General features: G+C 42.2%; 1 protein-coding gene across 2 annotated transcripts; it reads right to left on the bottom strand.

Annotated features, from left to right (window-relative positions):
- Positions 1 to 1028: 1028 nt before the first annotated feature.
- Positions 1029 to 12051, bottom strand: klhl17 (kelch-like family member 17). Of its 2 annotated transcripts, none has more exons than XM_079558603.1 (12): positions 11848 to 12051; positions 9478 to 9721; positions 7600 to 7721; positions 6750 to 6971; positions 5314 to 5430; positions 5024 to 5237; positions 4560 to 4704; positions 4242 to 4409; positions 3973 to 4061; positions 3767 to 3840; positions 3491 to 3672; positions 1029 to 2875 (listed from the first exon to the last, which is right to left on the bottom strand). In XM_079558603.1, the coding sequence occupies exons 2-12, from the start codon at positions 9689 to 9691 to the stop codon at positions 2647 to 2649; spliced, it is 1776 nt and encodes a 591-aa protein (XP_079414729.1). In that variant the 5' UTR covers positions 9692 to 9721; positions 11848 to 12051; the 3' UTR covers positions 1029 to 2646. The 2 variants fall into 2 exon arrangements, with proteins under 2 accessions (XP_079414729.1, XP_079414728.1); XM_079558602.1 differs by lacking the exon at positions 11848 to 12051 and adding an exon at positions 10993 to 11414 and having other exon boundaries at positions 1030 to 2875.
- Positions 12052 to 12055: the final 4 nt, after the last annotated feature.

The raw sequence follows: 12055 nt of genomic DNA on the forward strand, positions 1-12055 counted from the left end.
TAATGAAAAAAGTAGGTTTAGTCACAATAACTCCATAGTTTCCTGGTTTATCAATAATATCTCTTTAATTACTGGACCTATCCACAAAAAACTAAATCTGGCACATCTGGTGTAATCTTAAAAATAAAAAAAACTGGTTCAACATTTGTAGATTTTTTTTAATATAAAGCTTCTTTTACAAACCATGTTTTCCCCCGTTTATTGGAATGCTCTCTAACTTTTCATATCAAGTACCATCTCATAAAATATTTGACCTTTCACTGGACCAAGATGTATAGTAGATCAAATCAGGTTATGTCTAAAACTCCTATGAAGCATGGATTAAACTCAGTGAAGGTACATTCACAAACTAGGATTGTTTTCTCTCCCCAGTGCATCGTGCAACATGAAACATGAAGTATTCAGCTGAGTAGAAAAGTCAAAAGAAAAAAAGAAAACGTAAAATTTGCCAAAATCTACATATACAAAATAAAATAGAACTTTTGTGCAACGTAAATGTTCCAGTAGGACAGTGCTGTTGTTAATGAAAAGACATGATAAAACACATGAATGAAAAAGACTGCACCCCCTCATCTTAAACTCAAATAGACGTTTGTGTTCAGCCTGTTTTCTAATTTCTACACATGTCCTGTTTGTGTGCGTTTGGGGCTGGGGTTCAGAGGTCCGTCCGCTGTGTGCAGAGCGGCACAGGTGTGAATTCCATGTGACTGAGGTCAGGAAGGGTAAGTGAGAGTGCTCAGCTGTCCTCTCAGGTCACTGTGAGAAGGGAAGGTAACCCAGCTTAAGTGTGGTGTATGTAGCTCCTAGCAACACTGGCCAACACAAGCGTTAATGCATGTTTGTGGGAGATTTTACGAGACGTTTTGCTCATTTATTCGCAGCAGTTATGCATTTGGCGAGCTGTGAGATGCACACAAGGTGAGGCGCAGGTCGAGTTGCATTTGGATTGTGAACACATTCATTTGCTGTGCCTGTGTAACTACACAAGACAGAATCCTGTTTGGAAACAGATTTATTTGTTTGTTTTATAATATATTGCTCCATTTCGCAATAGTGCATTTTTTTCATAAATAACAAACATTTGATAATAAATATCACCACAGTAAACATAAAAAGCTAGCCACACATAAATAGCACAAATAACCTATTTTTACAGAACAAAACATTGTAATAGGAAGCCAATGTCTACATGGTTTGGTGCCCATTTCTTAGTGCTTCTTCTCCATTAGACAACACTCCTTCACTGGGATCTCTCTAACACATACAAAATAACTAACATCCTTTAAAACAGGAAAAAAGGCAACTTCTCAGAAGTGAATGATATCACTGCCATACACATGAACTAAACCATTTATCCATTTCCTCTTTTTAGCCGATAAAACTGTTGTTTTGAATGCAGTATTTTAATATGGGTAACTCAGAGTAGCAATAGTCTGGATATGTTCCAGTGATGAGGTAATAGAACCACACTCGGTCAGTGCAGTGTAGATGGGAATATGACAGTATCTGTCAACAGTGTTACATATTTGAGTCAAGTGTGGGTACACTGTGGATGACCATAGCATTTATACAGTGTAATATAACACTGGGTGGACACTGCTGTGCATTAGCCTCATCATCTTTCACTTTTACATTAAGGTCAGAAGAAGACGTGACTGAACCATTAGCTGGTGAGATCATGCATGAGGCAGTGAAGAAAGAAAGAGTCTCAAACTAAAAACTGCATGTTTCTGCAGCATGGACTCTTCTACATGTGAAATGCATCTTTAAATGCATTTAAACTACTTCTCTCACACTAAACATTCACTGTCATATCCACGCCTAAATAAATACATCAACACTCTTAAATAGTTCTACATTGTTCTCTAAACCTCTTTAGAACAGAATATATTAGACTTTTACATTTTATAAATACATGTCATCCCACACAATAATCTCTGAGTACAAAACAAAAATATTACTTTTCTCATAGCTTTTCTTTTCTGTTAGTGCTCTTGCCTTGCAGTGCTTCACGGCTGTACCAACGTTGCCTGTTACTGCCACCTAGCGTGGACCAGCAGCACTACAGCATTTGTCCCGTTGGGCGTTGATGCCGATATGTAAACATGCAGCGAAGTCAGGCAAAGCTACATTCCTTAAAAGCATTCAGTTTCTCTTTTTTACATTATTGCAAAAAGGCAAAGGAAATAATGCACATGACAACGTCAATCTTTTTTTTTTTTAACATTACACAGAATAGAAGAAGTAAGTGACCGCCTCTTTCAAGTAAAGTGTGTCTAACACTCATGGGTGAACTTTACAACATGCTTCCTGCTTATTTAGGACTGTACAGCAGGGCTTCTGCCAATACGGTCAGTGCATTAGTGGCAAAACATCTGGAAAAGTGCCAAATTTGTCACACTTTCTGGGTGTGAAATAAACTACCTGCACTTCAATGATTCATCTTGACTTAAAATTCATATAGTTTGGTTTGCATATCTTCACTAAATGTGCCACTTTGTACTAAATGCACTTTGCTGTGTTCTGACCATCCTCCTGTCTCCAATAACCCTCGCCTCATTCCTAGACCGAGCAGTTGCGTTTCTTCCCAGAGCCAGTCTGGGCTGTAGCAGCAGAGGCCGAGATCAGCCAGGCAGTGACCCCGTGTCAAAGACTGGTGGAGGACACCGAGAGCGTGGGTGAAGATGGCGGAGGGAAGTTGAGTAGCTCTAGCACAGCCACACCAACACTGCTGCGCCGCGTGAACATGCAGGAGGCTGCCACCCATTTGTTGCTACGTGGGTTGTACTTCTCTATGGAGTTGAGACTGGAGCTGCCGTCATTGCCACCCACTGCGTACAACCATCCATCCATAGCTACGAGGTCATGCGTGCTCCTGTTGCAGAGAAGCAAAACATAGATCTGAAATTAGCTTTACGGGTTTATGTTTAAGCATTAGAAATAGATACGTCAGACAAGATTTTAGTTGTATTTTTGTTTTGTTTTGGTGGACGTAAACAGAGCCTCATGGCAACTGGATAAGAAACGACCCAGAGCTGATTCCACCATGGTTTATTCATGGTGTGGACTGTCAGCTGTTCTCAGGTTTCCTCATCGCTACAGTGACCTATTCTCACAGTGACGATGCTAAGATTCAAAGAGCCTTATGAATTTGCTTATCTGAGCAGGGAAAAAAACATCCTCTTAGAAGATTTGTTGCTGACTGTGTGTGTGCCTGCCAGTTTGAATCATGACTAGTTTCATGATCTAGGCCAGAGGAACCCCCTCTGCTGAGGAAATGGGTCATTTATGCAAATCCAACGCATGGATGGGATCCAGGTGGACAAATTCTGCAGAGCAAAAACATCTTTTGGTAAATTAAATTTGTGCATCTTTTTAATACTGACAAGAAATATTCACACACGTACGCACACACAAATGATGATGAGAAGGTATATGACTAAATAAATGGATCTCAGATAGTGCGGTGGCTGCATGAGCAGTGTTTAACCTGCGGATGTTCATAGGGGCCACTCCCTCCCACGTGTTGGTTTTCGGGTTGAAGCGCTCGACGGAGTTCAGGCAGCTGGTGCCGTCATTGCCTCCTGCCACGTACAGCATCCCGTCCAGCACAGCCACTCCTGCACTGCTGCGCCGACTCAACATGTTAGCAATGGCTGTCCATGCGTTGCTCTGTTCAAATATCCAAAATAACATCAACATCCTTCTTTTCCACTTTAATACTGACCAGGTATGTTATAAATTAGTTATCAAGAATGGTGCATACCTGTGGGTCATACTTCTCCACTGTTGCCAGATGTGAAGAGCTGTCATAACCTCCCACTGCGTACAAGCTGCTGTCTGGAGGTAAGCAGGGAGGGAAGAGGCAGAAAGGTTAGCTCAAGATTACAGCTCCCCCTCATTCCTGACATTAAACAACATTTTTTAAGAGAACATGTTTACTGTAAAAGGACAAGTTTATAGAAATCTTACCCAGAGTAGCTACTCGCACATATCTCCGGCGGGTGCTCATGGCAGCGATGGAGGTCCATGTGCTGGTCAGGGGGTCATAGCGCTCGGCACTATTAGACACATAAAAACTTCTTAGTAACGCATTCATAAAGATAATTATCAATAGATACATGCAGCACCTACAGTAATATATTGAAAATTGAGGTATTGGACCCTCACTACATTTAAATTTCTGAAAGTTCAAGAATCCAGTGAAAGCCAATTGTTTCCCACAAGCATTGAGCTTGTACCTGTTAAGGCACGAGGCTCCATCATATCCTCCTGCTGCGTACAGCAGGCCGTGCAGGACAGCTACACCCAGACAGCTCCGTCTCGTTCCCATAGAAACCTCCGGTTGCCAGGCATTAGTGATGGGGTCATAGGACTCCACAGTCGCAAGGTCAGAGGTCCCGTCATATCTGGGTGATGATATTTGACTCATTACAAACTTGACGATAAACAATGACGGCGATGAGCGCGTACCTTTTCTTATTAAAAAGCTCAGGACTTACACAGACATGATACAGATTTATTCACATTCCACAAAAACAGAAGCCTTCTGGACTCACCCTCCCACAGCATACAGTCTGTTTCCAATGGCTGCGACTCCCACTCGTGCCCGCCGAGTGGACATAGATGCCACCATGTGCCATCGGTCCGTCCTGGTGTCATAGGCCTCACAGTCTCCATGGATGGCAAACAGGCTGCCTCCACCTGACACACAATAAGAAATATTAGAGGAGCTCTTGGTGACTGATTAATACTGGATACAATTGCCTTAATGCTATGCTTGCTCTGCTGGTTCAGCTCACGTCAAATTAACAAGCAGAAAGAGCAGAATTTAATATCAAAATGTTGATTCACAAATGGTACAAATACATAAATCCATGTGTGGACTTACTAAAACAATACAGGTGTAAAGATAGACTTTACAAAATAAAAAACTCATAACATTCACATGCTGCAACTGCAATATAATATTATACATTATAGGCCTTATTGTGAATATTTGTTTCCAAAAGAGCCCACTGACCAACAGCGAACAGCACTGGGCTGGCCCCCTCACAGCGCCTGGGACGGGTGCGACTGTTGCTCAGGACGCCCCTCTGCTCGGGCATCAGGTGGTACTTGAGAGCCTCGATGAGCAGGTCCTTACACTCAGAGTGGTGGCGCACCAGCAGTTCAGTGTCCACGTTACTCATGAGGAAGTCGCGTCGTAGAAGTGGCAGGCGAACACATTTCATCAGCTGTGGGGGAAATGTGTGTTGTTTCAGGTCATTTTCCAATATTATTTATAATAGAGGTACTGAAATTAGCCGTTACCCAGGGAACGTGTTGCCGACGACCATCAATGTCATGCTTTACCCAACTGAGTACGGCTCGGTAGACCTCCTCTTCAGATGGCACATTGAGATTATCACTGGAGATCAGATCAAGGACCTGAAAAGAAGAGCAAGGCAATGATTAATGGTGCTCACAATTTGAACTTCTTTGATAAAAAAAATATTGTCCTGGCCAGATGGACAGTTGATTATGGAAAGCAATGCTTCTCGTGAATAGTCTCAGCTTTGTGCAAACAGAAATTAACGTCTATCTGGCACATTTAAAAGGTTGCTATCCTACCTAGAGGTTGACCAATGTATCGGCCAGCCGACATATCGATCAACATGTAAATTCCAACCTCAAATTAGCCATTACAATCATGTGTTCATGTTTGGAGAGCAAATTGCATGTTGCTAGGATATTAAAGTTAATATCCTAGTGTGTATCTCAGTGAGTGGTGCAGTGTTAGTGGCTGGCTGTGTTCCCAGTGCTGCCCAGAGTGGACAGAGAGGGGCGGGGCCACAGGAGCCAGCTGCAGCTGCTGTATTTGCAGCCGGATCAAGGCAACGGTTATCACCCTCAGGAACAGCTCACTAATCCACAACCACTGTGGGCTACTGCCCCACCCTACAGATCTCCTCCAGCTCTGAGAGCAGCCTGTGACGATAAACTGGTTTGTAATCTCAAAACAGAAATAGCTGAAGTAAATTAAAATGTGTTTTTGTCTAATACATTTTCATGCAGTTTAAAGACTGATCACCATGAAACTGCATGTTTATAATGCTTCATGTGATGCTCCACTAACCAATGCAATTTGCCTTTTTACGCAAAGCAATTATTAATATGGAAATAATATATTTCACAAAATGCATCATTTAGAAGGAGATTCGAGAAACAGACATGAGGCACAATGCAAAGAAAAATAGAGGAACAGAAAAAAAACCCTTTTATTTATAATCCATCTTTGTGGGGCTAATACTTGGTGTGTTAGGACTGAGCCCACACACTTCGGTGGCAGCTCGTTTCAGCAGAGAGTAAAGCCTTGTATTTACACCCCGACATTCCGGGGGTGATGTCTTTTTATTGCTTTGGAATTCTTCTCTTAGACAGTGAGAAGGTAATTGGTGATGCTGGCAGCTTTGGCAAATGTGCTTTCATTGATCCTACATTTCCTTTGAGTTCCTTTGATTATAGGGAACAAACAACACAAATATGTAACCTTTTTAAACTTGGTTAAAGCAGTACAGTAGATGTTGCTTCCTCTAACCTAATTATCCTATCCCTAACAAAACAAACCACAGTGCTTCTGCTGCCAAGCCCAGCTGATAAATAAGTAATGGCTTACACTTGCAAATCAGATGGAGAAATCCACAGCGGCTTGTATCATCACAGCATTTAGAGATCTGTAACTAAAACTAATGAGGAAATAAACAGACCTGTTTGAGTGGCAGCAGCATGAACTCCTCTGTCTTGGACACTTCCACAAAGTGCTGCAGGACATACTTGTGTGCCGACTTGAGGAGGTCACTACATGAGTGAGTGTCGGCAAAGCCCCGGATGCCTAGACAGTTGGAGGGGTCCAGCTGGCTCAGGAGGAACTTACAGCAAGCGTCCCGTACCCCATTTAGCTGGAGAAGACTGGCCGCTGGAAGTAACGTCTAAAACAAGGCAACAGTTTAGGTTTATGTTGTATAATAATTTGATGTCAAGATCTCACATGGAGGACATGGGGCACTAAGGGTGAAGCACTGTTTTTAATCTATCCATAAAGAAAGAATATATGAAAATGTACTCATGCCATTTGCATAGACCAGGGGTCACCAACCTTTTTAGAGCAGAGGGCGACTTCAAGAGCATTCAATTGTTCAAGGGCTACTAGTTAAAAAAAATAACATCCTTCACGTTAAACAGTTTAATTATAGGCTGTTAACCATATTATACAACACATTCATGCTTTTAAAGAAATACCAAGTCTCAAGAACATAAATAACTATACTTTCAACATTAAGATGTAAGAAATTGAATTGTTATACATTTTTTTTAGAAAAGTCTCAAGGGCAGCTGGGTGCCAGCAGGCGTAAGGTTGGTGACCCCTGGCATAGATACTGAACTTTGTGCCATTATTGTTTCAAGTGGATTGGCACAACTATGAAATAAATCAACCACAAACTCTACCAAGATATATGTATATCAAAGAAACCAAAAGAACACGACCTGTTACATTAAACAATGATGAACCATAACATCAATTTTTCCTTTGTTTACCCTTGCTTTGCTCTAACAAACCTGCACATTGCCCTCCCCGACCACGATTTCCGCTGTGTAGGCATACTGCACCAGCTGCTCCAACGCCTGAGGGTCGATGTCGTGAAGGGTCACATGGGTCTGCCGGCTCTCTGACATCTCATCTATATGATCACAAAAAACACACATTATGTTTCCCATTATAATTACTGTAAACATTAAACAACAATGCAGGCCCCTTAGATCTGCCAACAAATGGCTGATAGTATAAGCCAAGTTTTGTTGCAACTTCAATCTGCAGTTTATGGTTTTTAAATTCCTGAAGTGCATTCACACCCTTCGAATGAGAGCAAAATAAAACACTCCCCAAGTTTGACAAGGCCAAACATAACACTACATTAGTTAGTGTCCAGAGAGAGAAACAAAATTAATTCCAATCGAAACAATTGCCATTTACAGATTAAACGTTACCCTTTGCTTAAAAAACAAAATATCCGGTTTCCATGTACTGTATAAAACCTGCCAACTCAAAAGACATGTTCTGAAATGCATGTGACCTCTGTAGTAGTTTAGCAAGTCACATTTCAGTCTTCTCTAAAATTTGCCAGCGTTAACTAACCTTTATACCCTAACCTTTTGGCTAACTGGCATAATTTGCAGTTGGAGTAGGTAGCAGGTAGAGTATGTAAGATTGTTAGTATATTTTATCAACTCATAAACAAGACCTATCTGTTTTGCCAGACATGAGGCTCAAAAAGTTAAATATTGGTTATACTGAATTGTAATGTTTTTTTTTCCACACTTACACTTACATCCATGATGTATAAGTGGTTTGTTTTTAATTGTGGTTGTGGTTCTCAAGACAATTTCCAATCAGAAAGCCAGATGCAGAGTTACCATATTCATGGTAAAAACCATCTTGGAAACGTAGTATAAAGGCAGTCTCTCCTACTTCCACAATCCCAGAACCTGTGCCCAATCAAGTCCCAATTAATGCAATACTTTAAGTTCAACAACTGAACTCTGGAGGTTCTTAGCTTTCAAATGAGCAATGGCACGCTCACATGTATCTAAAAACCTACTACAGCCATTTTACAGACATGACCTTTAATATGCACTTTTCTAATAAATTCACCAAAATGTTCATGCTCCTCAGTGCGTTTCAAATGTGCAGTGTGAACTCTTCTTTTTCTTTCTAATCACAAATGTACCTATTTTTCCAAAATTGACAAGTCCAATAGGTGAAGGAGAAACGGTGACGGCAGAGCTGTTATTGCAGTCACATTAACAGTACAGGTCTGCCATCTTAGGTTGAAATTAGACTTTTCCTCACCACCTTCTCAAGACAAGACGACTAGGAAAGAAGCGGTGATGTCAGGTAAGTATGAGGGATGTAAGAAGATGCTTCAGTATATGGCTTAAAATGTGCACATTTCCCAGCCTGTTTCTCAAAATTGTCTTGGCTCTGTTGAAAGGGGCAACTTTACATCACCATTTGCAAACTAATTAAAGTTGGTTGGTGCAGCAGACAGTCCAGTGGATACGGCTGCTGCTGTATGCGCACAAAACTTCTGCTCCCAGTGTTGTGGGTTCAAGTCCCAACTCGGACCATATGTTGGATCATGTCACTCCTTGCTCTTCATCTCCATTCCCTCTGAACTGTCCCATCCAATAAAATAAATAAATGGTGCTCACTTCTAAAAAAATGTATAGACCACTATATAAACCACTGTTCAAACAGGTCTATAAAGGAAGTTGCGTTTACTTCCCCAATTAATTTGCTTTTTCAACTTCCCAGTTACGCAAGATGCTTGTGTTCACTGGCACAACAAACAACATTCACATTTTCTTGAGTTTAAGTAATGAAGAATTGCTACCTCCAAGTTAAAAGTAGTTATTATACGAGGCTCCTGGACTTACTTGTGAACATGGCGTGGAAGTAAGGGCTGCATGAGGCCAGCACCACTTTGTGAGCCTTAATCTCTTTGTTGGAAACATGGAGCACGATGTCACAGAGCAGGCCTCGCTGTCTCATGCGGTTCATGGACACAAAGGAATCATGGTAGTGGCGTTTGGAGTTGTGCGAGATGCTGTGGCCATCGCGGTTCAGAAGCTGCATACCCCCCTCCATCATGAGCTCCTGCCTGGGCCGCACTCTGGGCAACTGAAACAATTAGAGAACATGTCATGTAATGTTAAAATACTCGTCTGTCAAAGGCCGCTAGTGGGGGATGGACTTAGTCATCAAAAAGTGCATCATAGTGAGGTGGGTATGTGTCCAGTCAGGTGTCCGAAAAATCACATTGCATTTTGTCAGTCTTGTTGGTTTGACAGCCCTGATGGATGACGAGCATGAGAAAATCCTGGCTGGTACGATTACAAAGTCTACTGGGGTGGCCAGAATGTATAGCAGTGTCAGGGCAGATTTACATGAAGTCTTCAATTGGGAGTCAAAGCAATAGCCTTTGCATAGCTTTTCCTGACAGTAGAATAAACTTGCATGAAAAAGCTGTTCCATCCACCTCGCCCCAGCTGCAGGAGGGTGGGCGTGAGAGGCGGCTGTTGCCTGAGTTTGCCTTTGCCTCAGTACTCTCATCCGCCCCTCACTCTTAGATTGTTGCATAACCATCATCACGCTGCATCCTCAAAGGCAATTTCCATATAAAACAAACAATGACCCTATCCAGTGTGACTCTTTATACCCATTAAAATATGTACAAGTCTTATCATTTTGTCCAATAAATACAAAACTTATGGACAAACAACCACGGAAAGTCCCAACAGTGCGCCTCCACTTTGGAAGACATTCAAACAGTATTAGTACTAGTTTGAACATTTCTTAATTTTAAGTTAAGCACTTTGATAAAGAGTCAGCAGTTAATAATAGTGGGTTGTAAAGTTCACCATGGATGCCCCCTAGTTTAAATTAAGCTTTGAAAAAACTGTCTGAAGTGTTCAATTAACAACCTTCTCAAATGTCAGCACAGCTGCTCAGCGCTGGCCAAAGGGGCTTCCACTTTCCACAGCACAATAGACCACAAAACACACCAAGCATGTTCCTGTCTAGGTTAAAGCTCAGGGGAATTACACGGGACAATACTGCACACTGAGACGAGAATAGACAGAAGGACGAGACAGCAGAAACCACAGGTAAATTTAATAGACACTGGCATTGTCCTGTTTTTCAGAGCCAAGCGTCAGAAAATCTCTTCTATTCCACCCAGAGGCTGTGTGGCTCTATTTCAGACAGACAGCACATGCAGAGTGATGCAGGAGGACACAGCTGCCGTGGGTAATGTCTTCAACACCACATTACGGATCTATTCATATATTTAGTCCTCTTATATGGCCCAATGGACCCCCCAGCCCCCACACCGTATATTGTGACTAGCAGCTGCAGTAATACACCACTGGATGGAGATGTCATGACGTTACCGGTGCCTGTGTTGCGGTGGTGGTCGGACCCAGCCTGCCTCCCTCGAAGTGATGGCTTATGAATCTGCAGTTGTCGTTGTCAGATCGTTTCAAAATCGGTACCAGTGTCAGACTATCCGTCCATAGCCTGGTTTGTGCTCTTTGCGATTGACGTCAATGCAAAAAAACATTGTATGAAGGCTGACATGGGGATGTTAAGGTGGAGCGGATGCTGCCGTATGATGAAGAGGCGGTGCACTCAGCAAAGCAGGAATAACAAATCCAGTCCGAGCAAAGAGTCAGCAGGTCTTTTGAACACCTAATATACGACTGCTAATGTGGGTTAAGACCGGGTGAGGGTCCATCAATGAATGTGTCGGCAGCGACCTTAAACGGCGTCTTTTGTCTGCTTTAACTCCGGAAGTGTGTTCAATAAATTGTGCTATGGCAACACGATGGGCGGGGTTTGGCGGAGAGACGTCGTTGATTGGTCAAAATGCGCCTCATCCTCCCGCCCTCTCACAGCGGCTGATCCACATTAAAACTAACTATAATTTAATTTACGCAAATATTTATAAATCAAGAAAGTTACATACTAAACATGCTGTACATGTGTAGGTTACAGCGTTAAGGGGAAGCCAGCACATGAACCAATAAAGGGAGGAAAGAAAACGCACAAAATAAAAACAAAGACAGCAGATGGGGATTAATATACACTGGACTGGAGGACAGATTCAGCGCAGCTCAACGTAATAATTTGTGTTGTTTATTATGTATGCCTGAATGATTTCCTGACCACATATTTTGCACACAAAAAAAAGAGTAACATGAATACGGATAAGCCAGCAGCCTACTGTAATATGTATTGTAACTCACCGCCAGCCGTCGCCGTTGTCGATCTGACAGCAGTGGTGTTCTTCCGTTGGTGAGCTTGCCCAGCTTTGTGGCTGAGTAACTTCACTGACTGAAAAACAAAACATGTGGCTACTAAGTTCGGGGTCGGTGTCTCGTGAATAGAGCCAATAATTTGATTTAAAGCTCACGTGTAGCGTCAAAACACTGCTCTCTCTTGTGTTCGCTACAT

This window comes from Gobius niger, assembly GCF_951799975.1.
Source record: "Gobius niger genome assembly, chromosome: 6".
In the NCBI taxonomy this organism is placed as follows: domain Eukaryota; kingdom Metazoa; phylum Chordata; class Actinopteri; order Gobiiformes; family Gobiidae; genus Gobius; species Gobius niger.

Excerpts from the sequence above, each read along its gene's own strand:
- klhl17 (XM_079558603.1), bottom strand. The coding sequence starts at position 9,691 with ATGATGGAGGGGGGTATGCAGCTTCTGAACCGCGATGGCCACAGCATC. Across the intron at positions 5,238-5,313 it reads GTCGGCAACACGTTCCCTGG|CTGATGAAATGTGTTCGCCT; the intron begins GTAACGGCTAAT and ends TTTCCCCCACAG. Across the intron at positions 4,062-4,241 it reads GGAGCCTCGTGCCTTAACAG|TGCCGAGCGCTATGACCCCC; the intron begins GTACAAGCTCAA and ends TGTGTCTAATAG.